Source organism: Oscarella lobularis, chromosome 18 (assembly GCF_947507565.1).
Source record: "Oscarella lobularis chromosome 18, ooOscLobu1.1, whole genome shotgun sequence".
Lineage (NCBI taxonomy): Eukaryota > Metazoa > Porifera > Homoscleromorpha > Homosclerophorida > Oscarellidae > Oscarella > Oscarella lobularis.
In genome coordinates this window covers 902604-924724 of record NC_089192.1, presented here as the reverse complement: position 1 = coordinate 924724, position 22121 = coordinate 902604, and the positions used below count along the sequence as shown (strand labels likewise).

The 22121-nt window shown below is 47.4% G+C and overlaps 5 protein-coding genes, 1 long non-coding RNA gene and 1 pseudogene across 7 annotated transcripts; 4 read left to right on the top strand and 3 right to left on the bottom strand.

Annotated features, from left to right (window-relative positions):
* The first annotated feature begins 161 nt into the window (after nucleotides 1–161).
* Nucleotides 162–5150, top strand: LOC136197988 (rho GTPase-activating protein 18-like). The gene is made up of 18 exons (XM_065987892.1): nucleotides 162–299; nucleotides 615–789; nucleotides 850–915; nucleotides 1691–1992; nucleotides 2133–2280; nucleotides 2336–2427; nucleotides 2492–2516; nucleotides 2584–2636; nucleotides 2821–2921; nucleotides 2977–3035; nucleotides 3095–3177; nucleotides 3250–3465; nucleotides 3709–3780; nucleotides 3843–3998; nucleotides 4049–4322; nucleotides 4369–4694; nucleotides 4743–4857; nucleotides 4914–5150. Exons 1-16 carry the CDS (start codon nucleotides 222–224, stop codon nucleotides 4464–4466), a joined length of 1998 nt encoding a protein of 665 aa, XP_065843964.1. The 5' UTR covers nucleotides 162–221; the 3' UTR covers nucleotides 4467–4694; nucleotides 4743–4857; nucleotides 4914–5150.
* On the bottom strand, nucleotides 1526–1956 carry LOC136197993 (uncharacterized). The gene is made up of 2 exons (XR_010672653.1): nucleotides 1668–1956; nucleotides 1526–1621 (listed from the first exon to the last, which is right to left on the bottom strand). It is a non-coding gene; the product is annotated as an uncharacterized lncRNA (long non-coding RNA).
* Nucleotides 5058–6173, bottom strand: LOC136197991 (protein cereblon-like). The gene is made up of 6 exons (XM_065987896.1): nucleotides 5860–6173; nucleotides 5661–5807; nucleotides 5552–5607; nucleotides 5422–5501; nucleotides 5276–5364; nucleotides 5058–5212 (listed from the first exon to the last, which is right to left on the bottom strand). Exons 1-6 carry the CDS (start codon nucleotides 6077–6079, stop codon nucleotides 5169–5171), a joined length of 636 nt encoding a protein of 211 aa, XP_065843968.1. The 5' UTR covers nucleotides 6080–6173; the 3' UTR covers nucleotides 5058–5168.
* LOC136197987 (pumilio homolog 1-like) lies at nucleotides 6008–10727 on the top strand. The gene is made up of 8 exons (XM_065987891.1): nucleotides 6008–6503; nucleotides 6579–6659; nucleotides 7131–7469; nucleotides 7526–9205; nucleotides 9269–9406; nucleotides 9458–9705; nucleotides 9763–9846; nucleotides 9907–10727. Exons 1-8 carry the CDS (start codon nucleotides 6210–6212, stop codon nucleotides 10184–10186), a joined length of 3144 nt encoding a protein of 1047 aa, XP_065843963.1. The 5' UTR covers nucleotides 6008–6209; the 3' UTR covers nucleotides 10187–10727.
* LOC136197985 (fibropellin-1-like) lies at nucleotides 10715–15504 on the bottom strand. Its single transcript, XM_065987887.1, has 21 exons — nucleotides 15434–15504; nucleotides 15083–15349; nucleotides 14745–15036; nucleotides 14581–14694; nucleotides 14424–14534; nucleotides 14258–14374; nucleotides 14083–14196; nucleotides 13922–14035; nucleotides 13759–13872; nucleotides 13592–13705; nucleotides 13424–13537; nucleotides 13258–13371; nucleotides 13091–13204; nucleotides 12931–13044; nucleotides 12652–12876; nucleotides 12481–12597; nucleotides 12313–12426; nucleotides 11693–12262; nucleotides 11516–11629; nucleotides 11305–11373; nucleotides 10715–11251 (listed from the first exon to the last, which is right to left on the bottom strand). Exons 1-21 carry the CDS (start codon nucleotides 15482–15484, stop codon nucleotides 10905–10907), a joined length of 3420 nt encoding a protein of 1139 aa, XP_065843959.1. The 5' UTR covers nucleotides 15485–15504; the 3' UTR covers nucleotides 10715–10904.
* On the top strand, nucleotides 14805–22023 carry LOC136197983 (fibropellin-1-like). 2 transcript variants are annotated; one of them, XM_065987886.1, is made up of 10 exons: nucleotides 14805–15316; nucleotides 15370–15640; nucleotides 15696–15782; nucleotides 15831–16133; nucleotides 16185–16491; nucleotides 16548–16661; nucleotides 16838–18964; nucleotides 21143–21379; nucleotides 21430–21516; nucleotides 21565–22023. In XM_065987886.1, exons 3-10 carry the CDS (start codon nucleotides 15732–15734, stop codon nucleotides 21912–21914), a joined length of 3576 nt encoding a protein of 1191 aa, XP_065843958.1. In that variant the 5' UTR covers nucleotides 14805–15316; nucleotides 15370–15640; nucleotides 15696–15731; the 3' UTR covers nucleotides 21915–22023. The 2 variants fall into 2 exon arrangements, with proteins under 2 accessions (XP_065843958.1, XP_065843957.1); XM_065987885.1 differs by having other exon boundaries at nucleotides 15370–15782.
* Nucleotides 18970–21128, top strand: LOC136197794 (fibropellin-1 pseudogene; annotated as a pseudogene).
* Nucleotides 22024–22121: the final 98 nt, after the last annotated feature.

Genomic DNA, 22121 nt, shown 5'->3' with positions numbered 1-22121 from the left:
ATGTCTTCCTAACGCACGCTGGACTAATTAATTTCCCCAAAATTCAAATTGATTTGACTTTCAGTGTATTTTGCAACGATAATGTTTTCGTAGTACACAGTAACAACTACCAGGTAAATATAGAGCGGGCACCACAATCTTACGGACTGTCGTAAAAATAGTGTAGCCAACCAACGTTCCATCTCGATATCAACGCACAGAACTGCTTCTTACGTCGTGACATGGCGTCTGGCAACGCATCCGACGGCGTCAGGCTGACGAGTTACACGCTCAATCGCGCTCAGACGGTCCACGGCACGGTATAATAAGAAAGGACACTCCCCGCTTTCCCGCTTGCGCTATTCTTAGCTCCTTTCTTCTTTTCCGATGTATATTTCCCTTCTCGCCAACCCGATGACTCGCGAGCGGAAACGACGCTTTCATATAGTTCGCGAACCCGCGAACTCTAGCGCCCCCAGGTCGCCCTTCCCCAGATAACCCAAATAGGATAAGGGCGTGGTCGCGCTCTAAACGCAGGCCCGCCCTCTTTTTTCTTCTACGCACGTACGCGGCCCGAGATCCGCCTTTTTCCGAAACCCGCGCGCACTCTCGAAATATATTTCGTTTTCTCGTAGCCGTCGTCTCACGTCAAGGCGAAGGCTCGGCAATCGATCGCCGATTTCGAATTTGAAGTTTTCTTGGAAGAATTCAAGCGGATGAAGGAGGCGCTTGCCGCCCGTCGAAACGACGCCCGTTCGGGCGACGAGGAGGAGGAGGAAGAGGAGGAGGAAGAGGAGAAGGCGAAAAAGGGCAAGGAAAAATTTTAGAATTCGCGTTGGGTATACGGGAAACCGCGTTTTTTTTAAAAAGAGGGCGAAGAGGAGGCCGAGTGGTTAAAACAGGCCGGTCTCAAGTCTCTTGTGACTGATTTTGAAGGTAAAGGAAGGGGGGGACCCAAGGGGGGGAAGGAAGTGTGATTTCGACTTTTATTTTTGCTTTGCTAAACAAAAAGTGGCGCTTACGTCCGTTCCCTTTTTTATCTCACTCTCCTTCGACGAACTCTTCCGTCTGTTTGTCTCCCACTTAGGAAACGGTTGTTGTGACAAGAGCGTATCTCATTTAGATAGAGCATAGGATATGGGAAACTGTCCGAGGACGTAGTGAAACTATAGAGTCGCGATCAAAAATAAAACCAGTAGGCGACGGCGAACGAAACTAGTAGGAGGTCTCCTCGTTTACACGTGTAATTAGCGACCATCTCTTTCTACCGGATTAGGAGTAATTGTTGTGGGTTGCACATAGGATTCTTAGCCTAAACGCATGTGCTCTGTTACACTGACTAGTCAGGCGTTTTTCCTTAGCAGTCTAGTTAGTTTGAGAGTGGGCCTTGTGATCTCAGACTTGACTTCGTATACGAGCAATGGACCCACAGTACGTCTTCCGGGTGATGAGAACGTCGCAATTTGGTCTGTCTTTCTTCGGACCTGTGGTTTTGTTCTACTGTACAGATGAGAGTCATCTACCGTGTTAACTAAAAGAGAGCAGGCACCGAACTTCATTTTAATTACTTAGAAAACCCTAGAGACTCAAAGTTGCTAGTCTAAGACATTTTGCAATCCGAAAGAGTTAGGATCTTGTCGTCCTGAAATCCAATACCATTTAAGCTTCAAGTTCCCTTTGCAACTCACTTATATAAAGTCCCTTCTCTTAGCCGATAGGGAATTGGACATCAAGGACGTTAATTCCGAGACGGAAAAATTGCGTCTGACCGACGCCCAGCGCGAAGCCGTTCGTCGTCGCGTCGACACGCTCAACGCGACGATACGACGAAAGCGTCGAGCGAGTCCCGTCTGCGAGGACGGGAGCGGCGTCGCGCGCCTGACCGACGTCTTCGTTCGAAAGCCGGTCATGCGTCGAACGAGCAGCGAAGGTCGTAAGGCGCTGTTGAAAAAGGAAACGTCGGATGGAAATATCAAGTCACCCACAGCCGAACAGGCTGCGTCATTTCCTCCCGTAAGCTTAGCTTCCTTTACTACGTATTTTTGTGTTTTGTTCTTGTTCTGGGGGTTATGTGCATATGTATATATAGTTGATGTGTGGAGTTATTCTGCCAGAGAGTTACCTCATCCCTTTGTGAGACCTTTTCTATGAAGGTGGCCGTAGGCGATACGCTGATCAGCGACTTGTCTGCCGAGGATTGCGAGAGGGTTCGGCGGCTCGCCTTTCTCGAACTGACGACGATATTGGAGACGTTTGAACTTCCTGTGAAAATTCGTAAGACGCCGAAGAGGAAATACAAAGGCACGCAAATCTCCCGGCCATTTTTGATATTTTCCTCAATATCCAACTCGTGTAGAAACGGGAATATTTGGCGTACCCCTAACGACGTTGATGGCGCGAGACAAGCAGCTGGACCCGACGGCGAAGACACCTTTATTTTTACAAGAGGTAATCCCAAGCGACTCCATTCTCTCGACATTTCCTTTCTTGATCGTTTCCTGTTTATGTTTAGATTATTGTATTCTTGGAAGAAAACGGTAGGATCATATGTTTCGCCTTTCTCCAGTTTGCAGATGGTAGTGAGAACACGTGTATCGGTTATAGGAATCGAAGAAGAAGGAATACTTCGAATTCCCGGTGCAACGGCCAGAATTAGGGTCAGCTTTCCCTCCCCCGCGACCTTCTCACATACTGCACATAGTTGGGTCTTGCCGTCTAAACTTAGAAAAAAATTTTGTTTTCCCTGGCTCCTATTACACTTAATTAATTAATTAATAGCGGACACGACCGTTTCCGTTATTGTGGAAGTATTGCCGCCACTAATGTTTCCGTCTTGGTTAGACTATGATCCGAGAATTGGAGGAGACGTTTTACGACGGCGACTTCTCATGGGATAATCGAAGGACAAACGATGGGGCTACGCTATTAAAGCAATTTCTCAGGTTCTTATTTACTGGCGTCGTTTCCACGTTGGAACCCAATACTCTCTCCTTTTAGGGATCTTCCGTATCCGTTGCTCACCCACGAGTATCTTCACCTGTTTGCCGCTGTCGATGGTATGGAATGCCTGTCTCGTTTGCGTGATGCATTTGCATTTTCGTTCGTTTGCGGTTAGGTGTTTTGGATAAGGCGAAGAAAATCGAAGCGTTGAATCTTCTCGTTCTTCTCCTTCCCGACTGCCACAGAGCGACGCTTCGAGTACAGAAACTTGGCTTAATAGAGAAAATCTCTCTCTCTCTCTCTCTCTCTTGACGAGGACTCTTCTCTTAGTTGCTCTTGAGGTTCTTGAACAAGTTGGTTGAACATGAGGCGCAGAACAAGATGTCGATTAATAACGTTGCGATGATCATGGCTCCAAATCTGTTTCTGTCGCGTCATCGAAACAATGCCTCAAAGGACGCCTTGAAGGACTCTGATCTTCAAATGGCCGCCTGCACGTACAGCGTTATGAGAATGCTCATACAGAATCACGAGTCATTGTGGATAGTAAGTCAGAGGGAGGGGAGCATACTACAGTAGGCGTGCAAAGGACGCGTTTCTTTGAACAAGCCTATCTAGCTCCTAAAGGGGGGCCTCAGTAGATGTGATTCCTCACGCAGAACGACGCTGAAGCCTCCAAGCCTAGTTATTAATAGCATTTGCAAGGCATTTTTCATGATATTCAGAATGCACAGGAACCTAGAACGCTTGAACGGGATTATACATCAAGGTATCTTCTTTCAATTATAGGTTCCTGCTAGTCTACTCCACCAGGTAAGGCAGCTGAATGAAACAGAGAAGAGAAGACCTCAAAGAGGAGGAGTAAGACTTATCGAAAGTTTATTATTCGCAGTTTCCTTCAACGTACTTCGGCTCTACTGTAGGTGCTAGGAATTGTCAGAAAGAAGCGATCAGATGGCGGCTTCGTCGGCGGCGGCGGCGGCGGCGGCGGCGGCGGCGGCGGCGGCGGCGGCGGCGGCGGCGGCGGGGCGCCGAATTCGCCTAGTAGAAGAATTTCAGACGATACTTTAGAACAGCCGGTATTTCTTATAAGTTCAGACGTTGATTTGACGACGAACCTTTCCTTCAGCTCTCCAAAGAGTCGCAGGAACGACTGAGAAACATTATACGAGTGCAGTCGCCGCACTTCGCCAAAGTCAGCATGGCGTTCGAATTGACGCCGTCGCTGACTGCCGGTGACATTGTGACGAAATTTCGAAAGAAGTCGTATGAAAACATGGCCAATAAGGGAATCGGTCCCATGCAGCATCCCGTTTTCAAAAGGGGTCTTAGTTTTAAGGGAAAAGCGGGCGCCGCTCAGCCGTTGGATAATCATCATCTCTTCGAAGTGGGCGGAAACATTGGTAAGTATTCATTTAATTTTGTCGACTCTTCAATTCATTTTCTTAGGGGAGCGATGCCTGTCTCATGAGACTATAGTGATGGCTGTGTTGAAGGCCAATCCTCATGCTGACTGGGTGATAAAACAAAGAGAGCTGGACTTTTAAAACCTTTTTATGTACAGCTGTCTTAACTAATACGTATTCTCTCACTCCAATCGTCATTTTTTATACTGACTAGAATAATTCGGGCTTACGGTGCACCTTACCCCACGGGGACCTCAACCAGGATGCGACCCACCCTGGCGACCCACTCTCTCTAGTATCCGCTGACAGCTTTAGCGCACTTTGAGTCATGGCGTACGAGCGAAGGAAAGCGTTTTCTCTTCCTCACAGGTCGCCGCTAGTTTCGTTTATAATTCTTTAATAGTTTTTGGGCTCTAGGCGTTTTGATTCGAGAGTTCTGCTGCAGTTTTTCGTTCTCTTCTTCGGCAGCTTCGTCGTCGGGCTTCTCTTCATCCATTCCTCCATCGTTTATTACCGATCCATCGCATCGAAGGTATGTATACCTGAAGAGAAAGATGCCTTGCCACTGGAGCGTCGCTGTAACGCTAGAAAGACGACGGAACGTCGACGAAGGCGTGGCCGGAGCCCGTCCTTCGACCAAACACCCAAGCTGAAGCAGGTCCTTTCGAAGAGTCGTGGTCTCAGAATGCAACCGGCGTATCGTCACTGGTCCCCAACAGTACAATTTGGCATACAAAACGACGCAGGCTTTATTAGAAGAATAGATTATATACACAGCAGTAGTCATCAAATGATGGAAATGAAATGATAAAATGCACAGTCAAATCTTTGCTTTCTGAAGCTCTATGCTCTGTATTGCCGAGGTTTCATGATTATAGAATCAGCAACTAGAAGGTATAAGAGCAAAACAATACGCAATCAGAGGACAGGATCTTTATATTTTAACTCACATCCCTCGTGAAGTAGTCGAGATAATATGAGCCCCACAAATTGCTCCGGTGCATTACCCACTTTCGTTTTATCAGTGGCTTCGAATGACCTAAAGGTAGCCACAGAGCAATTGGGTGCATAGCAATACGTTAGCTAATAAACATGCCATCCGAGATGAAATCCGCAGACAGGACAACCGATTATTCGCCACTTATAACCTGAAAACCACGAATGCTCTGCGTACGCCTAAAAGCTAGATTAATTAATTCAAAAGAAATAATCTGAATACAGCGTACAGTAGTATCTGATACAAAGTTGGCTCTTTTTGCTGTTACAAGTTCAAATTGACTTCCTATATAAGTGACTAGTATAAGGAAAGCGTGCTTTGACATATTTCTTCCCCACCTTGGGGATTTGTAAAGGTTTGCTTCAATACTGCAGGTATGCCTAATAGAGTGTCGTTTCTTTGTCTATCAGCCACTTGACTCTTCATATTTATTAGGTCAGCAGCACGAATTATTTCCTTTCCGCAACGCCGACATACCAGAACCTCTATATATTCTGACGTCACGATGATATGTGAATCGTAAGCAAGTCAGGCGACCTTTCTCCGATTCTGATTGTTCGCCGGCGATTTCGACTCCAAGTGAGATAAACGATAGAATAGCTATCCAAGCACTTGCTTTCATAGCGAAGGAGAGTGAAAGGAAGCGAAAAAGCGATGCGTGTTTCCGAACATTAGCGCGCTCTACAGTGGTATGCGGGAATATGTCGACGTTCGATCCTTGTTTGAAAGTGTAAACATCTGGCTCCATCTCGGCCATCGCAGCCTCTGAAGTTCTCCTATCGACTCATTCCGACGCGGACGACGTTCCTATCCGCGCCCGTCGTCGTCGAGACCGCGCGACACGGAAACGCGACGACGAGCGTATTTTCGATCGCCCCCCAAGTAAGATGGAGGACGCCCAGTGGGTCCCGTCGACGTTCACGCGCACGCTCTCGTCGCCGGTCATCTCGCGCGCCTCGACAGCGAACGCGAAACCGCCGAATCATCAACAACCGACCCAACAAACGCAATCCCAACAGCGCGACGACTACACGCTCCTCTATTCGATCGATCTCGCGATGACGAGCGGCGCGAGTCTCGTCCGATCGAAGCGAACGAGTCGAGATCGCGATCTCAATCCGCACGACGGTTCGCTGACCGGACGACGATGGGCGAGCGCCGAGGACATGGAACAGCAACAGGTAAGATTTTCTGCGAGAAGGAAATGCTAATGGTGCGTGGGCGTGGGCTTGAATTTCTCTCCTTTCTTCGTCTAGGGATCGTCGTTGGACGACATTGACGGCGAGTTCGGTGGACTGCACATCGATGAGGATTTGGTTGCGCGGCCCGTGGCTGATGTAAGTGCGAGGGAGAGGGAGGGAGGGAGGGAGGGGACATCGACTATCATGGGATTGTGCTGTAGTAGAATAGCCTGTAAGTCGGAACTCGCCCTCGGGGATTTTCTCATGTGTAGACGTTGTGATTGCCTCCAATAAATCAGACGTCGACTGAGAAGTTTCCTTTCTCTCTAGTCATAGATATGTTGATGGGGAACGATACTTCTATATACATATACAGCACACGTTTATTTGAAAGTAAATAGACGGCTCTTGCCGGGATGCTTAGCATTGCTTACATAGATCCGTCGCGGGGTTCTCCTCTGTTTGTTTATTTTGTCATGTAAAATGTCTCGAGGCGCCTCTCGTTGCGATTATTGAAGCTGCACTCTTTTCTTTATAACTCTAATGTATCCAGAGATAGGCAACGACTCCTTATAGACGTTTCTCTATTATTATATAACCTATTGTCTTTTCTTCTTTCTCTCACAGGTCAGCGGGTCGGACGACTTGAGACGTATCTGGGAAAGCGGTGAGATGTCGAAGGGCGATTCCAAAGAGGCGTTGCTCTTTGGAAATCAATGGGAAGACGGTTGGCCAGCGATTCCCAATCCCGACGGCGATCACACCGTCTCGCATCCCATTCAAATGGCGATGCGTCGTCGCGCGAGCACGGGCAGTTTCAATGCCGGCGAGATGTCGAACATCATGTCGCCGAGGTCGTCCGATCAGGGCGGACTGGGCGTGAAATTGGCGGAAATGGTGCTCGAATCGTCGCCGCGGAGCATGGAAATCGAACAGCGAATGGCACAGAGACACAGAAACGATCTGGTAAGAGAAAGAGACAAAAGAGTGAACTCTTCGCCTTTGATTTTTTTTCTCTTTAGGATGTTGAAGGGAAGGATGCGAGTGGCGGTGGCGGTGCCGCCGGTGCCGCCTTGAAGCGACCCACCGTCGTCGTCGAGACGTCGACCCCAGGTAAACCGGCTCCCGTTCATTCGCGAGAAGCGAGCGGCAGCGGCGACGCGCGCGCGGACGCCGCCGTCGCGGATCCCGCGAAATCGACGTCCCAACTCGAACAGATGACGAACAACATGTTCTTCTCGACGCAAAGCTCCCAGTCGAACGTTCTCTCCTATACGTCGTCGACGGCTCAACAGCCGCAGCAGCCGAGTCTTTCCCTATCCGGCCCAAGTCTATTCAGCGACGCCGACATCACGAAGACTCCGTCGACGGGCGCCGTCATGGATCCAAGTCAACAACAACGAATAAATCCATTTAATCAATACTATGCCAGTAAACCGCTGATGATGGAATCGCCTACGCCGCCGCCTCTCTCCATGCACAATCACTCTCAGCACCAGCTAATACCGCCGTCGCCTCTCCAAGTCCAAGCCGTTCATCCTCACCAATCCGTCGTCATGTCGCAACAGCAACAATTCACTCTCGTCGCACCGCCCCAGCAGCCGGGAGCGCATCTCGCTCCCGCCACGCTGGCCGGTCCCTATTACGTCACACCGCCTCCCGGACACGATCAATACGGCGCCGTTGCCATGGGACCCGCAACCGTGGTACCCCAAATCGCATACGGCGTTTCCCAATACATGATACCTCACAACGGTGCCGCCATGTATTTGCCGCCGCCGCCGCCTCAACAACAGCAACTCGTTCGAGCTCCGAGTCCCGCTCCTCAACCGACGACTCCAGAAATGGCGAGATACCAACTCGTCCAAGGCGGCATGGTCAGCCCGGCGCCGGCCTATTACGATCAATCGCACGCCGGAATGCTCGTCACGACTCAGCCGAATATTCTAAGACCGGGTTCCACGGCGGCGGCTCCCGCCGCGCCGCCTCCCAATCAACCCATGCGCGTTTTACCATCGGGACATTTGACGTCGTCCGACGGGGGCGCTCCTCTAGCGCTCGGGCATCCGTCGCCTTCATCAGCTGGGATAATTGGACAGGAAATGGATATGGGTCGACATTCCATGGCGTATGGACCGGACTCGCCGATTCCCATGACGACGCGATACGCGTCCGGAGGAGCGATGAACGGGATGCCGGGGTTGGGACAGCCGGGCGGGAATCAGTCGCTGTTTGGGCTCGGCGCGCCGGGGGATCGTAAGCGTATTGCTTCCGCGGGTGCCGGGCCGGTCGCTGCGGCTGCGGCGTCGGGCGTTCGGAGAAAGGAGATGCCGCCGCGAAGTCGTCTCTTGGAGGATTTTAGGAATAATCGGTGTCCGAATCTTCAGCTGAAGGATATCGCTGGAAAGATCATTGAATTTAGTCAGGATCAGCACGGGTCGCGGTTTATTCAGCAGAAACTCGAGCAGGCTTCGTCGGCCGAGAAGAGTATGGTGTTTCAGGAGCTGCTACCGTCTTCGTATCAGCTCATGACGGACGTATTCGGGAACTATGTCGTTCAGAAGTTCTTTGAGTATGGGACGTTGGAGCAGAAGGATGCGTTGGGAGAGCGGATCAAGGGGCGGGTGTTGTCGCTTGCCTTGCAGATGTACGGATGTAGAGTCATACAGAAGGCTTTGGAGTCGATAACGAAGGAGCAGCAGGTACGTAGAGCATTATTGTCTTTAGGGACCCTGTGAAAATTCTCTCTTGCGTGCGTTTCTTAGAGTGAATTAGTAAAGGAGCTTGATGGCCACGTGCTGAAATGTGTAAAGGACCAGAATGGCAATCACGTCGTTCAGAAGTGTATAGAATGCGTCGATCCCGTCGCCCTGCAGTTCGTCATCAATGCGTTTCGCTCCCAGGCAAGTCCCTAGTTGAAATTTGTTTCTCGACGACTATTTTCCCCCGTGTAGGTGTACAGTTTATCTACTCATCCGTATGGGTGCCGCGTCATTCAGCGCATTCTTGAACACTGCACGCCCCAGCAGACGTCTCCCATACTAGAAGAACTTCACGAGTCCATCGATCGGCTTGTGATCGATCAGTACGGTAACTACGTCGTCCAGCACGTTCTTGAGCACGGCCAGCCGGAGGATAAGTCGAACATAATTCTTCGAATCAAAGGCAAAGTGCTTCTACTGAGCCAACACAAGTTTGCAAGGTAAAATAGAGAGAGGGAGGGCGAGTTGTACCCACATAGTCAGTATTTATCTTCTAGTAACGTTGTTGAGAAGTGCGTTGTAAATGCGAATCGTCCAGAGCGTTCGGTTTTAATAGACGAAGTGATTAATTGCATGGACAGGTGAGTAATCGATCACCTTATGTCCTCTCTCTCCCTCGCACTTTTGTTCTACTCTCTCAGCGCTCTATATACGATGATGAAGGATCAATACGCCAACTACGTCGTTCAGAAGATGCTCGAAATGGCCGAACCGAATCAGAGACGACTTCTCGTTCACAAAATCAAGCCCCACGTCGCCGCCCTGCGCAAGTACACGTACGGAAAGCACATACTAGCGAAGGTCGAGAAGTTTCTCCTGAAAGGCGGCGGTGGCGCCAGTTCGGCCACCTCCGCCGGCTCCGTCTCGGTTGCAGCCAATCCGGGTGGAATGGATCTTTTGCTACCCGTTCATCCGATGTAATTCCTTCCCTCCCTTCTCTCGTCTCTCGTCGCATAAATTCAATTCCATGCCCTCTATCTCTCTCTCTCTCTCTCTCTCTCTCTCTCTATCTCTGTCCGTGTCTACTTTTTGACGCAAAGAAAATTTGTAATTGCTATCTAATCGACTTCTTTCAAGGCCGTCTGCACAGTTGTAAGTAGGGGAATCTTCTGTAGAAATAGGAAGTGTACGTTATAGGTGGCGACATACGTAAGGACGATTTTTTCGGCGTAATTTTTTGCTGTATTTCTCTCTATCAAGCCACTCTCGTCTCGATCATTTTCGGACCTGTTCATTATTGTAAAATCATGAAGCTGTATTGATTAGAAGTGTAAATCGATTCCCTGACCTCTCCCCCTCATTAGCATCCTTTGTAGTTTTTTCGTTGTTGTATTGGTTGGTGCACAGGCGCGTGTGCTTGACAGTTATTTTACGTGTAAATGGGAACAGAGCGTTTTACAGTGTATATCATCCAGTGTATGTAAGAGCCAGTCAGTCATGATTAAATTTTTTGTGTGACTTAGACGTTCGTTATTTTATTGTGACACTTGACAAGTTAGTTTTTCTAGGAAACACTGAATTCCACACACGTTTCTCTATCTATGCTGAGAAAGACTCAAAAAGACGTAAACTAAAAAAACGCTCACATAAATTCATACTTGTTTTCTTTTCTGTTCTTTCTTAAGGGGGGCGAACGAACTCATTTTTTCTTTTCCAAACTTCCGCTCCAGGGAGCGCTCGCGGCGAGAATCTCCTGATCGAAGCTCGTTTCCGGGTAGTAGTGACGTCGAAGCGTGTCCTGACGCGCCATTGTCGATGCTTCGCTAAAATCGTAACTCCTGGATAGGGTTGTCGTCGCCGTGTGATAGTCGCGTAGTTCTTCCTCCCCTATTTCTTCGTCGCCCGCCGTGTCGAGGTAGGCTTTGAGTCTGGGCGGGCGAGAAGTCTGGTTGTAGACGATCTGTTTTAGTGCTTGCACGCGATCGTTGAAACGGTATCTTCTGGTGCAGAAAACGATGAGCAGAATGATGCCAATCAGGACAGCTCCTGAAGAAAGACAGGTATGTCGGGTAGGGACTTATGACCATATACTATGGTACCTGTCACGACGGCTGCGACCACTATCGTAGTTCTGCTTATTCCTCCACTATCGTCAGGCTCGCCAATATCTAAGACATGGTTGTATAGCCCGTTCAAACTGGGAACTTCAAAACCGTGCTCTCGTATATTAGTCTGGTTCCAAAACTTTGGAACCTCGAGCACGGTTTAGAAGTCTTTAGTATGAATAGGCTTCGTTTTTTGCCTTCTTACATCTTTCACAAAGGAAGTCGTCGTAGCCCGGCTGGCAGCGACATTCGAATTTCCCTTCTTTATCCACGCACGTCGCATTGTTTTGGCACGGTTGCGAGTTGCATTCGTCTATAGCTGCATTGAGAAGATCAGTTTAGCGAGTTGCCACGCATTTCTGTTAGTTTCTTGCATACGTACCTGATTCGCATCGTTTTCCGCTATAGCCTGTGGCACACAGGCACGTGAATAGATTGACCGCCTGTACGCACCTTCCCCCGTTTTGACACGGCAATGACATGCACTCGTCTATGTCGACCTCACAGTGCAAACCCGTGAAACCCGGTTGACACGAGCACGTGTAGCCTCTGAAGACATCCGTACACTGGGCACTGTTCTGACAAGGATTTGATTTGCACTCATCGGTTTCGATGTCGCATCTCAGTCCTTCGTAGCCCGTTTCGCACTGACATTTGAATCCGTTTACTCTGTCGGTACATCCGAGCGAATGATTACACGGATCTGGCTCGCAGTCGTCTATGTCAATCTGACAATTGATGCCTGTGTAACCCGGCGAACAGAAGCACGTGTATCCGTTAAAACGGTCATGGCACGTGGCTCCGTATTGGCACGGGAGCGAATCGCATTCGTTGACTTCGATCTCGCATTCCGCACCCGTGTATCCCTGAATACAGCTGCACGAATAGCCGTTAATCCCGTCTGTACAAGTGCCATTGTGTTGGCACGGAATTGACGCGCACTCGTCAATATCTGAAAAGTTTCGTGGCCAAACTATTTGGTCAATGCTATGTCGATCTTACTCGTTTCGCATTTGGCGCCTGTAAATCCCAAATTACAATCGCATGTAAACGATAGTATCCCGTCTATGCAGTGGGCATTAGGAGCACAGTCTGATCTCTTGCAGTCATCTATTTCTGTAAGAAATTGTGAACTGTAGTAAGATCGCAAAAACCTTAAGAATGTCTTACTCTCGTCACAGATTTTTCCCTTGTAGTCTGGAGGACACGTACAATTAAATCCACCGTCGTTAGTTTCTGTGCATGTGCCTCCTAGTAGGCATGGACTTGGGTCGCATGGGTTGATTTCTGTGCGATCAGTATAGTTCTAACAACAGTCACCTAAATTTTCAAAGCACTTACTTGTCTCGCAGTGACTACCGGTGTGAGTTGGCGGGCAAGTGCAGGTGTATTGGAACACTTTATCTATGCACGTGCCTCGGTTTAGACACGGATTCGACTGACATTCGTTAATGTTAATTTCGCACTGGGCTCCAGTCCAACCATCCACACATGTGCATGAAAATCGATTCACTCTGTCTCTGCACGATCCATGGACACATGGGTTAGACAAGCATTCGTTGATATCTAGAGGTATTCTCTCATTTAATTTTCTGTGTGCGGCCTGCCAACGATACTTACCTACTGAACAGTCTTTTTCCGTGTACCCAGCTAAACATGGACAGTAATAGTCGTTGATTAGGTCTTCACAGACGGCTCCGTTTTGACAAGGATTGGGGTTGCATTCATCAATGTCTGGCGGCTTTGTTAGTTCAGTATTATTAGAACGAATATCTCTTACCTATTTTACATGTGCTTCCAGTGTAGCCTGGTAAGCAAGAACACACGAAACCGTTTATTTTGTCGGTGCACGTTCCGTTGTGTGTGCAGGGGTCGCTAGCACACTCATCAATATCTAAAATAAGAGATTTTTGTTGTAAAGAAAGAATCAGGTGTACAACTAGGTACCTGTCTCGCAAAATTCACCGGTGTACCCATTAGGACACGTACACGTGAACTGATTCACTAGATCGTTGCATGTACTTCCGTGCTGACACGGATCACTGCTGCACTCGTTGATGTCTAGAAATATGGCAGTGGCAGATTAGACAAACGTTCACAAGTGCAGCCATACTTGTTTCGCATAATCGTCCGGTATAGCCAACAACGCAAGCGCACGAGTATTCGTTTACCAGATCAGTACACGTGCCGCCATATTGGCAGGGAGTCGATGCACACTCGTTTACGTCTATAATACGGAAAAAGAGTTCTTCTGTTGTGTACACTAGCAGTCAGTGCATACCTGTTTCACATAACTCGCCAGTGTATCCTGGCAAGCAGGCGCATACATAAGCGTCCACTTTATCTGTACATGTGCCTCCGTTTTGACAAGGCACCGATTCACACTCATTGATGTCTAAAAATTACTGGTCAATCTAACCGCAGTTATATTTTCAATTGCTGTCCTGCCTGTTTCACAATACGTTCCTGTGTATCCCTGTAGACATTGACACGCATAGCCATTGATTCCATCATTACAAGTAGCGTTGTTCTGACACGGGTTTGATTTGCATTCGTTAACGTCTGACCGAGTTTTAGTAAAAGCTATTTCATTAAAAGCGCAACGGCGCACCTGTTTGGCACTTCGTTCCTGTATAACCCGCGATGCAGGAACAAGTAAACATTCCAATAAGGTTGCTACAAGTTCCCCCGTTGACGCACGGGTTAGAAGAGCACTCGTTTATATCTAGTAGTGGTTTTCTTAAACGCACACGGTTCTTGTCACGGTCTTACCTGTTTCACAGTGTACTCCCGTATAGCCCTCTAGGCAGGTACACTTGAAATATCCGAGCATATCATGGCAAGTGCCCCCGTTTGCACACGGATCAGACGCACACTCGTTAATGTCTAAAAAGCAACGACTTGTTCTTACATAGAAGACAGCTATGATGCGGGCTCTGCTCTTTACCAACAGAACAATCCTTTCCCGAGAATCCGAACGAACAATTGCAGAAATAGCTGTTCACTAGATCTATGCATGTCGAGCCGTTTTGGCACGGCTGTGACAGGCAGTCGTCAACGTCTGCACGTAGTCAAATTAGAGATGTGCTTAGACAAATGTGAAGACTTCCCTGTTTCACAGTGATCTCCGCTGTACCCTGGAGAACATACGCAATTATATCCGTTGTTTTTGTCGTTACACGTGGCTCCATTAGAACAGGGACGAGACAAACATTCGTTAATGTCTAGAATAAGGAATAAGTACTTGAACCTATTTCGAGTTTACCTAACTTATTTCACAATGATTTCCTGTAAATCCTTGCGCACATGAACACCGATACTGGTTTACGTCGTCGTGACAAGTTCCATTATTTTGACAAGGATCGGAACTGCATTCATCAGTGTCTAAGTCGATGTTTTAAAATGCTTTATGCCATCCAACATTATTTTCTTACCTATTGTGCAGTTATTCGCAGGTTCATATCCAGGCTTACAGATTCTGTTTCCAGTTGTTTGGTTGCACGTATGAGTGATGCTTGGCTTGCAATAGATGCCGCAATCGCTTCCATACCAGTGCTCATCACACGAGACTTGCCAAGAAAGAGGCAAAATTGTATTTTTTGTTCCTGTGATAGTGGTTGGACTTGATGGCGTGTTTGTTACTGGAGCATTAGCAAAGGATTCTGTCAAGATGTCAATGAGACTTCCTGTGCTATTTCGAGCTGTAATATTCAAACTGAAGAAACCCTAAACAACTGTAGTATTGGCAGTACAGTGAGGCAGGGAGGATGACCTTCCAATCGTTCGAGAACGACAGCGTGACGAGGTGGAAGAACGCCAAAGAAGGATTTTTATTGGGATCTACTGTTACATTATTGACTCTGTCTTTGTCCTCACAGACGGACTCGGGAGGCGTCCAATAACAAACGTCCAGGAATGTCGAACAAAGTTTTAGACATGGAAGTACTTTTGGGCCGTTACAGCAAGCTCCGTTGAAATCTTTGTTGCCTCGGTTAAAGTAAATAGAGTAAGTCAATTTGATTTTACCATCAGAAGCGACCTAAAAAAGCTTCCTTATAGGCGTGTCACGACTCACAACTCAACCGTCAGTATACCAACTTCGGCGCTATAGGAAGACTCGTACCTGGGAAACGCAGAGCAGAGTCAAGGCCAAAGCAAACCTCCCAAAGGACATTGTTTCTATTCGACTGCGCATCTCCACCGTTACTCCCCCAAAGGAGTGCCACACCCTACGTAAACAAGCATCCGCCCTTGGCTTCAACGAACAAAGCGCAGACGTAAACAGCACATCGTCGCTTGAATTTTGATGTTCGCTCTGAAACAGACACTGGTAACCGATGGTTTATCAGAAATGTCCAAGGAATCCAAATTTGTTTACTACAAAGATCACGTGAGTGTACTTCACACGGGCTTCTAACGTCATGGCGAAAGCATCCTTCGCCTTGATCCTTTTTTGGGTCAGCATCACGAAGGTCAGACTTTGCGCTTTTGCCCTAACAAAGAAATCTACTTTTTATTAGGTTTCCGCTAATGGCTACTTACAAATCAGACTGCTATCATACTCAGATCAAGAGAAAACAATCAAAGGAATGTGTTGCGACAGCAATGGTTACTCGTCTGTTCTTGGGTGCTATCGATCTTGCAACGTCAGCCTCGTGCTTTGCCACACACAGTATAACGACGCGAGTACCTGCACGAATTCAGCGACGACAGGTATATTTCGCACACCCCCCGGCTACAGCGTTACAGAACACACTTTTTCGTCTTCACTGGGCAACGGAACAAGCAACCCCATTGGTTTCAAGTTCACTGGAAGATGGCCCGTACTACTGCTGAGAAGCAAATCTTTCTAGATGTAAAAATGTTTCTTGCAGGGATACTTCAAGTTGAACATTACCGCAATAAATGTCGGGTTGGCTACTAAAGACCTCATTGGGTCTTTTTATCTTGATCAAAATTCATCCAATGTGCAATCCACTTGGACAAAAGAGACACCTTTGGTCACCTCACATTTGACATTAAAACTGGAATGGAGAGTCGAATGCCAACCTGATCATTTTGACGACTGCTTGAATTACTGTGTGCCAAGAAGCGATTCGTCAGGTCACTACAATTGTAGCTCACTAGGACACAAACTGTGCCATAACGGATACAAAGACCCGGATACCAACTGTACCAAACGTATGACCATCACCATTAAAAACAAAAATTACTATACAAAATGTTACGTTATGTAGAAGTGGACGAATGCGCGTCTAATCCATGCCAACATGGTGCCACGTGCGTTGACAAGTTACTTGCTTATGACTGCAATTGCCCCACCGGTTATGCTGGACTTCTATGTGAAACAGGTGAGTAGTAGTAGTAGTGATACTGAGATCTCGCATGTAGGTTCACAGCAGAACGTCTACTGAAAGATATGAGGCGCATTCATGACTAATGATCATTATCTTAATTAAACTAGGAGTATCACCCGAGATCTCAGAATCATAGATTTAGATAAATGCCTAAAACTAAATTAATATAGACATTGACGAATGCGCCTCATCTCCATGCCATTACAACAGATCATGCGCCGCCCAAATAAACGGTTACAGTAGTGGAGGAGAATGCGAGAATTTGATTGGCCGTTACGTATGCAACTGCTTTGCCGGATACACAGGGACTCACTGTGAAATAGACATAGATGAGTGCATGTCAAAGCCGTGTCAGAATGGTGGAAACTGTACAGACATGGTGAACTCGTTTCGCTGTGAGTGCGCTCCCGGGTACACAAATGACGTCTGCGATATTAACATTGACGAATGTCTCTCTAATCCGTGCCAGAACAATGGCACATGTGCCGATCAAATTAACGGGTATAGTTGCACGTGTACTGATGGATTTGTGGGGGACGAGTGTGAAACTAACGTGGATGAATGCCGGTCCCAACCGTGCTTGAACAGCGCTACTTGCGTTGACGGAGTAGCGATGTACAAGTGCCAGTGTATGGCAGGATACACTGGATTAAACTGTGAAACTGATTTTAACGAGTGTTCATCAAATCCCTGTCAAAACGGGACGTGCTCTGATCGCGTCGGTGGATTTAGCTGCAGCTGCAATTCTGGATTTACCGGAATCCACTGTGATGTGAACATAGACGAATGCAACTCGTCTCCTTGCCGCAATGGTGCGCGGTGCACAGACGCAGTCAACAGGTACTCGTGTGAGTGTTTTAAAGGATTCACGGGAGCAGACTGTGAGACGGAGATTGACGAATGCAATTCTAATCCCTGTGCGAATGGAGGAACGTGCACCGACGCCTTGAATGATTATCATTGTCGCTGCGTGCTCGGCTTCCTTGGAAAAAATTGCGAGACGAATGTAGATGACTGTGATCCAGATCCTTGTAACAACCGCGGCAACTGCACAGATTTGGTGCATAACTACAATTGTAGTTGTGACGCGGGCTACACAGGCAAACGCTGTCAAGTGGAAATTAACGAATGCTCGTCTTCGCCCTGTCAAAATGAAGCTATGTGCGTTGATGATGTAGCAGGATACCACTGCAGCTGTTTAGCGGGATACAGAGGGCTTAACTGTGAGACAAATAACAACGAATGCTTATCTCAGCCATGCCAGAATAACGCAACATGTATCGATAAAGTGAATTGTTATGAATGCGAGTGTATTCCAGGATATGAAGGTGCTAACTGTGAAACAGAAACCGACGAGTGCTTGTCGAATCCATGTCAGAATGAAGGCACGTGCATTGACCTAATTGACAGGTATACGTGTACTTGCTCAGACGGATATAGTGGCACCAGCTGTGAATTAAATGTCAATGAATGTGAATCCAATCCCTGTACAAATAACGGAACGTGCTCTGATGGAATTAATATGTACACCTGTCAATGCCTTAAAGGATACAACGGGTCAAGATGTGAAATAGACGTGGACGAGTGCTCTTCAGCTCCTTGTCAGAATGACGGAAACTGCAGGGATACTGTAAACGGATTTCAGTGTTCCTGTCTGTCCGGATACACAGGATCACAGTGTGAGTATGACATTGATGATTGCTCGTCGTCTCCTTGCCTAAACGGAGCTCGATGCAATGACGAAGTTAATAAATACTCGTGTGAATGTGTAGCGGGTTTTACGGGAAGCACGTGCGCGAGCGAAATTGACGAGTGCGATCTCAACCCTTGCCAAAATGGAGCAATGTGCATTGATGCAGTTAACGGCTTTTACTGCAAATGCCTCCTCGGCTTTGTCGGTAAGACGTGCGAGATCAATGTTGATGACTGTGATCAAAATCCGTGCGGTGACCACGGAAATTGTACGGATCTGGCAAACGGTTTCAATTGCAGTTGTGACGAGGGATACACGGGCAAGCGATGTCGCGCCAACATTGATGACTGTGCTATTGAACCCTGTCATAACGGAGCCGCTTGCAGTGATGGCGTTGCTTCATTCAGCTGCTCCTGTTTAGAAGGCTATACCGGTTCTCTGTGCGAAACTGATGTTGACGAGTGCTCGTCCGATCCGTGTCAAAGGGGCGCGACTTGTATCGACAAGGCAAACGGCTACAAATGCAATTGCACTACCGGCTATACTGGCGTTTGGTGCCAGATTGATGTTGACGACTGCGCGAGCTCTCCTTGCTGTAATGGAGGTAAGTGTGATGATAGCGTGAATTCTTATACTTGCCAATGTCCTCGTGGGTTTACTGGACTTAACTGTGAAACGGATGTTAATGAATGTGACTCTTCTCCGTGTCAAAACGAGATCAATTGTTTGAATCAGATTGATACGTTCTATTGTATCTGTTCTCCCGGCTACAACGGAACGAACTGTCAAGATGTAGTCAACAACTGTCAAATTCAGCCATGTAGAAACGGTGGAAAATGTGTAAACCTAATCGATGACTTTTCTTGCACGTGTTTACCTGGATTTACTGGGAAACAGTGCCACGTCGACATTTTCGAGTGTGAATCGAACCCGTGCAATAATGGAGCAAAATGTAGAGATCTCATCGGCAATTACTCCTGTGACTGCTTGGATGGCTACACCGGATCTGACTGTGAAACCGACGTTGACGAATGTGCCTCTAATCCGTGCGAAAGTGGCGGTTCTTGCCAAGACGAAGTCAATGGATACAAGTGCCACTGTCAAGCGGGATACACCGGTCACCTGTGCGAAACGAACGTGAACGAATGTCTCTCAAGGCCTTGTCAAAACGGCGGCATTTGTCTCGATCAAGTCAACTCCACATCTTGCAGTTGTTCTTCAGGATACACAGGACCGGTGTGCGAGACGAACGTAGACGAGTGCACCCCTCATCCTTGTAAGAATGGGGGAAATTGCACTGATTTAATAGACGATTACGTCTGCTCCTGCTCGTCTGGGTACACCGGTAAAAACTGTGACGCTGATATTGATGAGTGCTTGTCTCTTCCGTGTCAGAATGGAGGGAATTGTTCTCATCGTGACGTTGTTGGCACCTATTCCTGTTCCTGCTCTAGCGGATTTACCGGATCCTCCTGCGAGTCTAATATTGATGAATGCGTCAGTAGTCCGTGTCAAAACAACGGCACTTGTTTCGATTCCACAGACTCGTATCAATGTGAATGTATATCAGGATTTACCGGAGACGACTGTAAAACGAACATAAATGAGTGCATCTCTAACCCGTGCCAAAATGGAAACTGCGTTGATCGAATCGACGGTTACTGGTGCATTTGCTGGGCTGGATTCACCGGTGGCAATTGCGGCTTTGATATAGACGAATGCGCGTCGTTTCCCTGTCAAAACGGAGGAAAATGCTCCGACAAAAGAGCATCATATGACTGCCAATGCGCTCACGGCTTTACCGGGCTACATTGTGAAACAGAAGTAGACGAGTGTTTCTCTAGTCCGTGCCTGAACAATGGAACGTGCAAGAACCTCTACTCACAGTATTTCTGTAAATGTCCTCTTGGATTTTCCGGACGTCACTGCGAGACAGACATAAATGACTGTGATCCAAATCCTTGCCGTGAAAATACTAACTGTACAGACCTGGTGAACGATTTCAAGTGCAACTGCTCTGTTGGATACACAGGCAAACAGTGTCAATTCGAAATTCTTGAATGCAGCTCAAATCCTTGCCACAACAGGGGTAGATGCCAAGATCTCGTGGGAGACTTCAGCTGTTTTTGTCCGGTTGGTTACACAGGAAAGACGTGCGAGACTGATGTCAATGAGTGCGAGTCGAGCCCTTGTCTAAACAATGGAACCTGCAGTGATCTTTCTAATGACTTCACTTGTAACTGTTCCGCGGGATATGCTGGGCACCTGTGCGAGACTAATATTAACGACTGTGAATCAAGTCCATGTGCCAATAATGGCACTTGCATTGACTTGATTGATGGCTATAACTGCAGTTGCATTCCTGGCTTTGGCGGACAAAATTGTTTAATAGACTTGGACGAGTGCCAATCGAATCCTTGTCAAAATCAGGGTACTTGCATTGACGGCTTTGGAGAGTACTATTGCCAATGTTCTGAATTCTTTACGGGATCAAACTGTGAAAGTTTCGTGAATCCCTGTGACTTACTCTGCAAGAATGCCACCGGTTGCGATTATTTTTCCGTTAACGAAAGCGTACCTGCAGGAACACCACTCTTCAATTCTTCCGAATTAACTGTATATTATAATTGCACGTGTCCTGAAGGTCACAGTGGGAATAATTGTGAACACGGTAAACGGCATGGAGGATTTAGTAAAGGGTTCCCCACAAGTAGAGAGAATTTACTAATAGAAAATCTACGTGATATCTAAAATTTATTTGTTCTTTTTCTTTTTGTTTCAGAAATCAATCAGTGCGACTCCTACCCTTGTCAACACAACGGCACTTGCGAAAGCATCAGCGGGTCATTTTCCTGCCTTTGTCCTCGTTGGTACACGGGGCTTCTATGCGAAACTGCTGTACCAACTATGAGACCTATGACTTCCAAAGCGACAACAGAGACTCCCACGACCGCTTTACCGCCGACAAACGCCAGCGCAATCAATGGCACCAATGCTAGCAGCACAACGTCTATCGTTAGTAAGTATTTTTCAGACCAGTCCTCTTTAATTCGAAATTTATTTTGTCAGCGGTTGGAGCTGTGGGAAATGGCTGTGAAGAGAGGTTGTGGTCCGAAACTGGTTTCGTTTCAACCTTTGCAGTTTCCGTAACCTCGTGTATGTTCCTCCGTACATCTGTTATGTTGTACTTATCTCATGTTTTAGCTGTTGTCATTGTGATACTTCTTATCTACATCATCTTGATCCACTGTCTCACGCCGCTTCAGTGGTTCTTCTGCTGCAGGAAAGCAAGGCGGTCGCCGTCGCCCTCACGATGGAGAAAAGATGAAAAGAAGAGGAAAGTGGAGAAAAAGAACAACAAACCCGGACCGCAGAAGAAGACGAGCGCTCAGGTAAATTACGGTTTTGAAGGATCAAAATTGAGCGACAGCTTTTCGGGATCCAAAATGTGGCCGGAGCGTCAGTCCTCCAGCGCTGTGGGACTGCAACGCCCGCGTCTCAATTTACACTATTACCCTGAAAGTCATCCCGACTGGGACGTGACTCAGATGTGAGAGGGTTCTGTACCGTAGAGGACAGAACAGATTTGTTTTAGTGAATGGTTTACCTAAAGTGTAGCTAGAGACCTTTTTTGTGCCTCAATGTACCAAGGTATGATATAGACTCGTGCAAAAGTAAGATTCAAATGAGAGTGATTGCGAGGAGGGGTAGTTCTATCTTGATAGAGGATTTTTAATTCTCATTAGTTTGAAGGAGCTCTT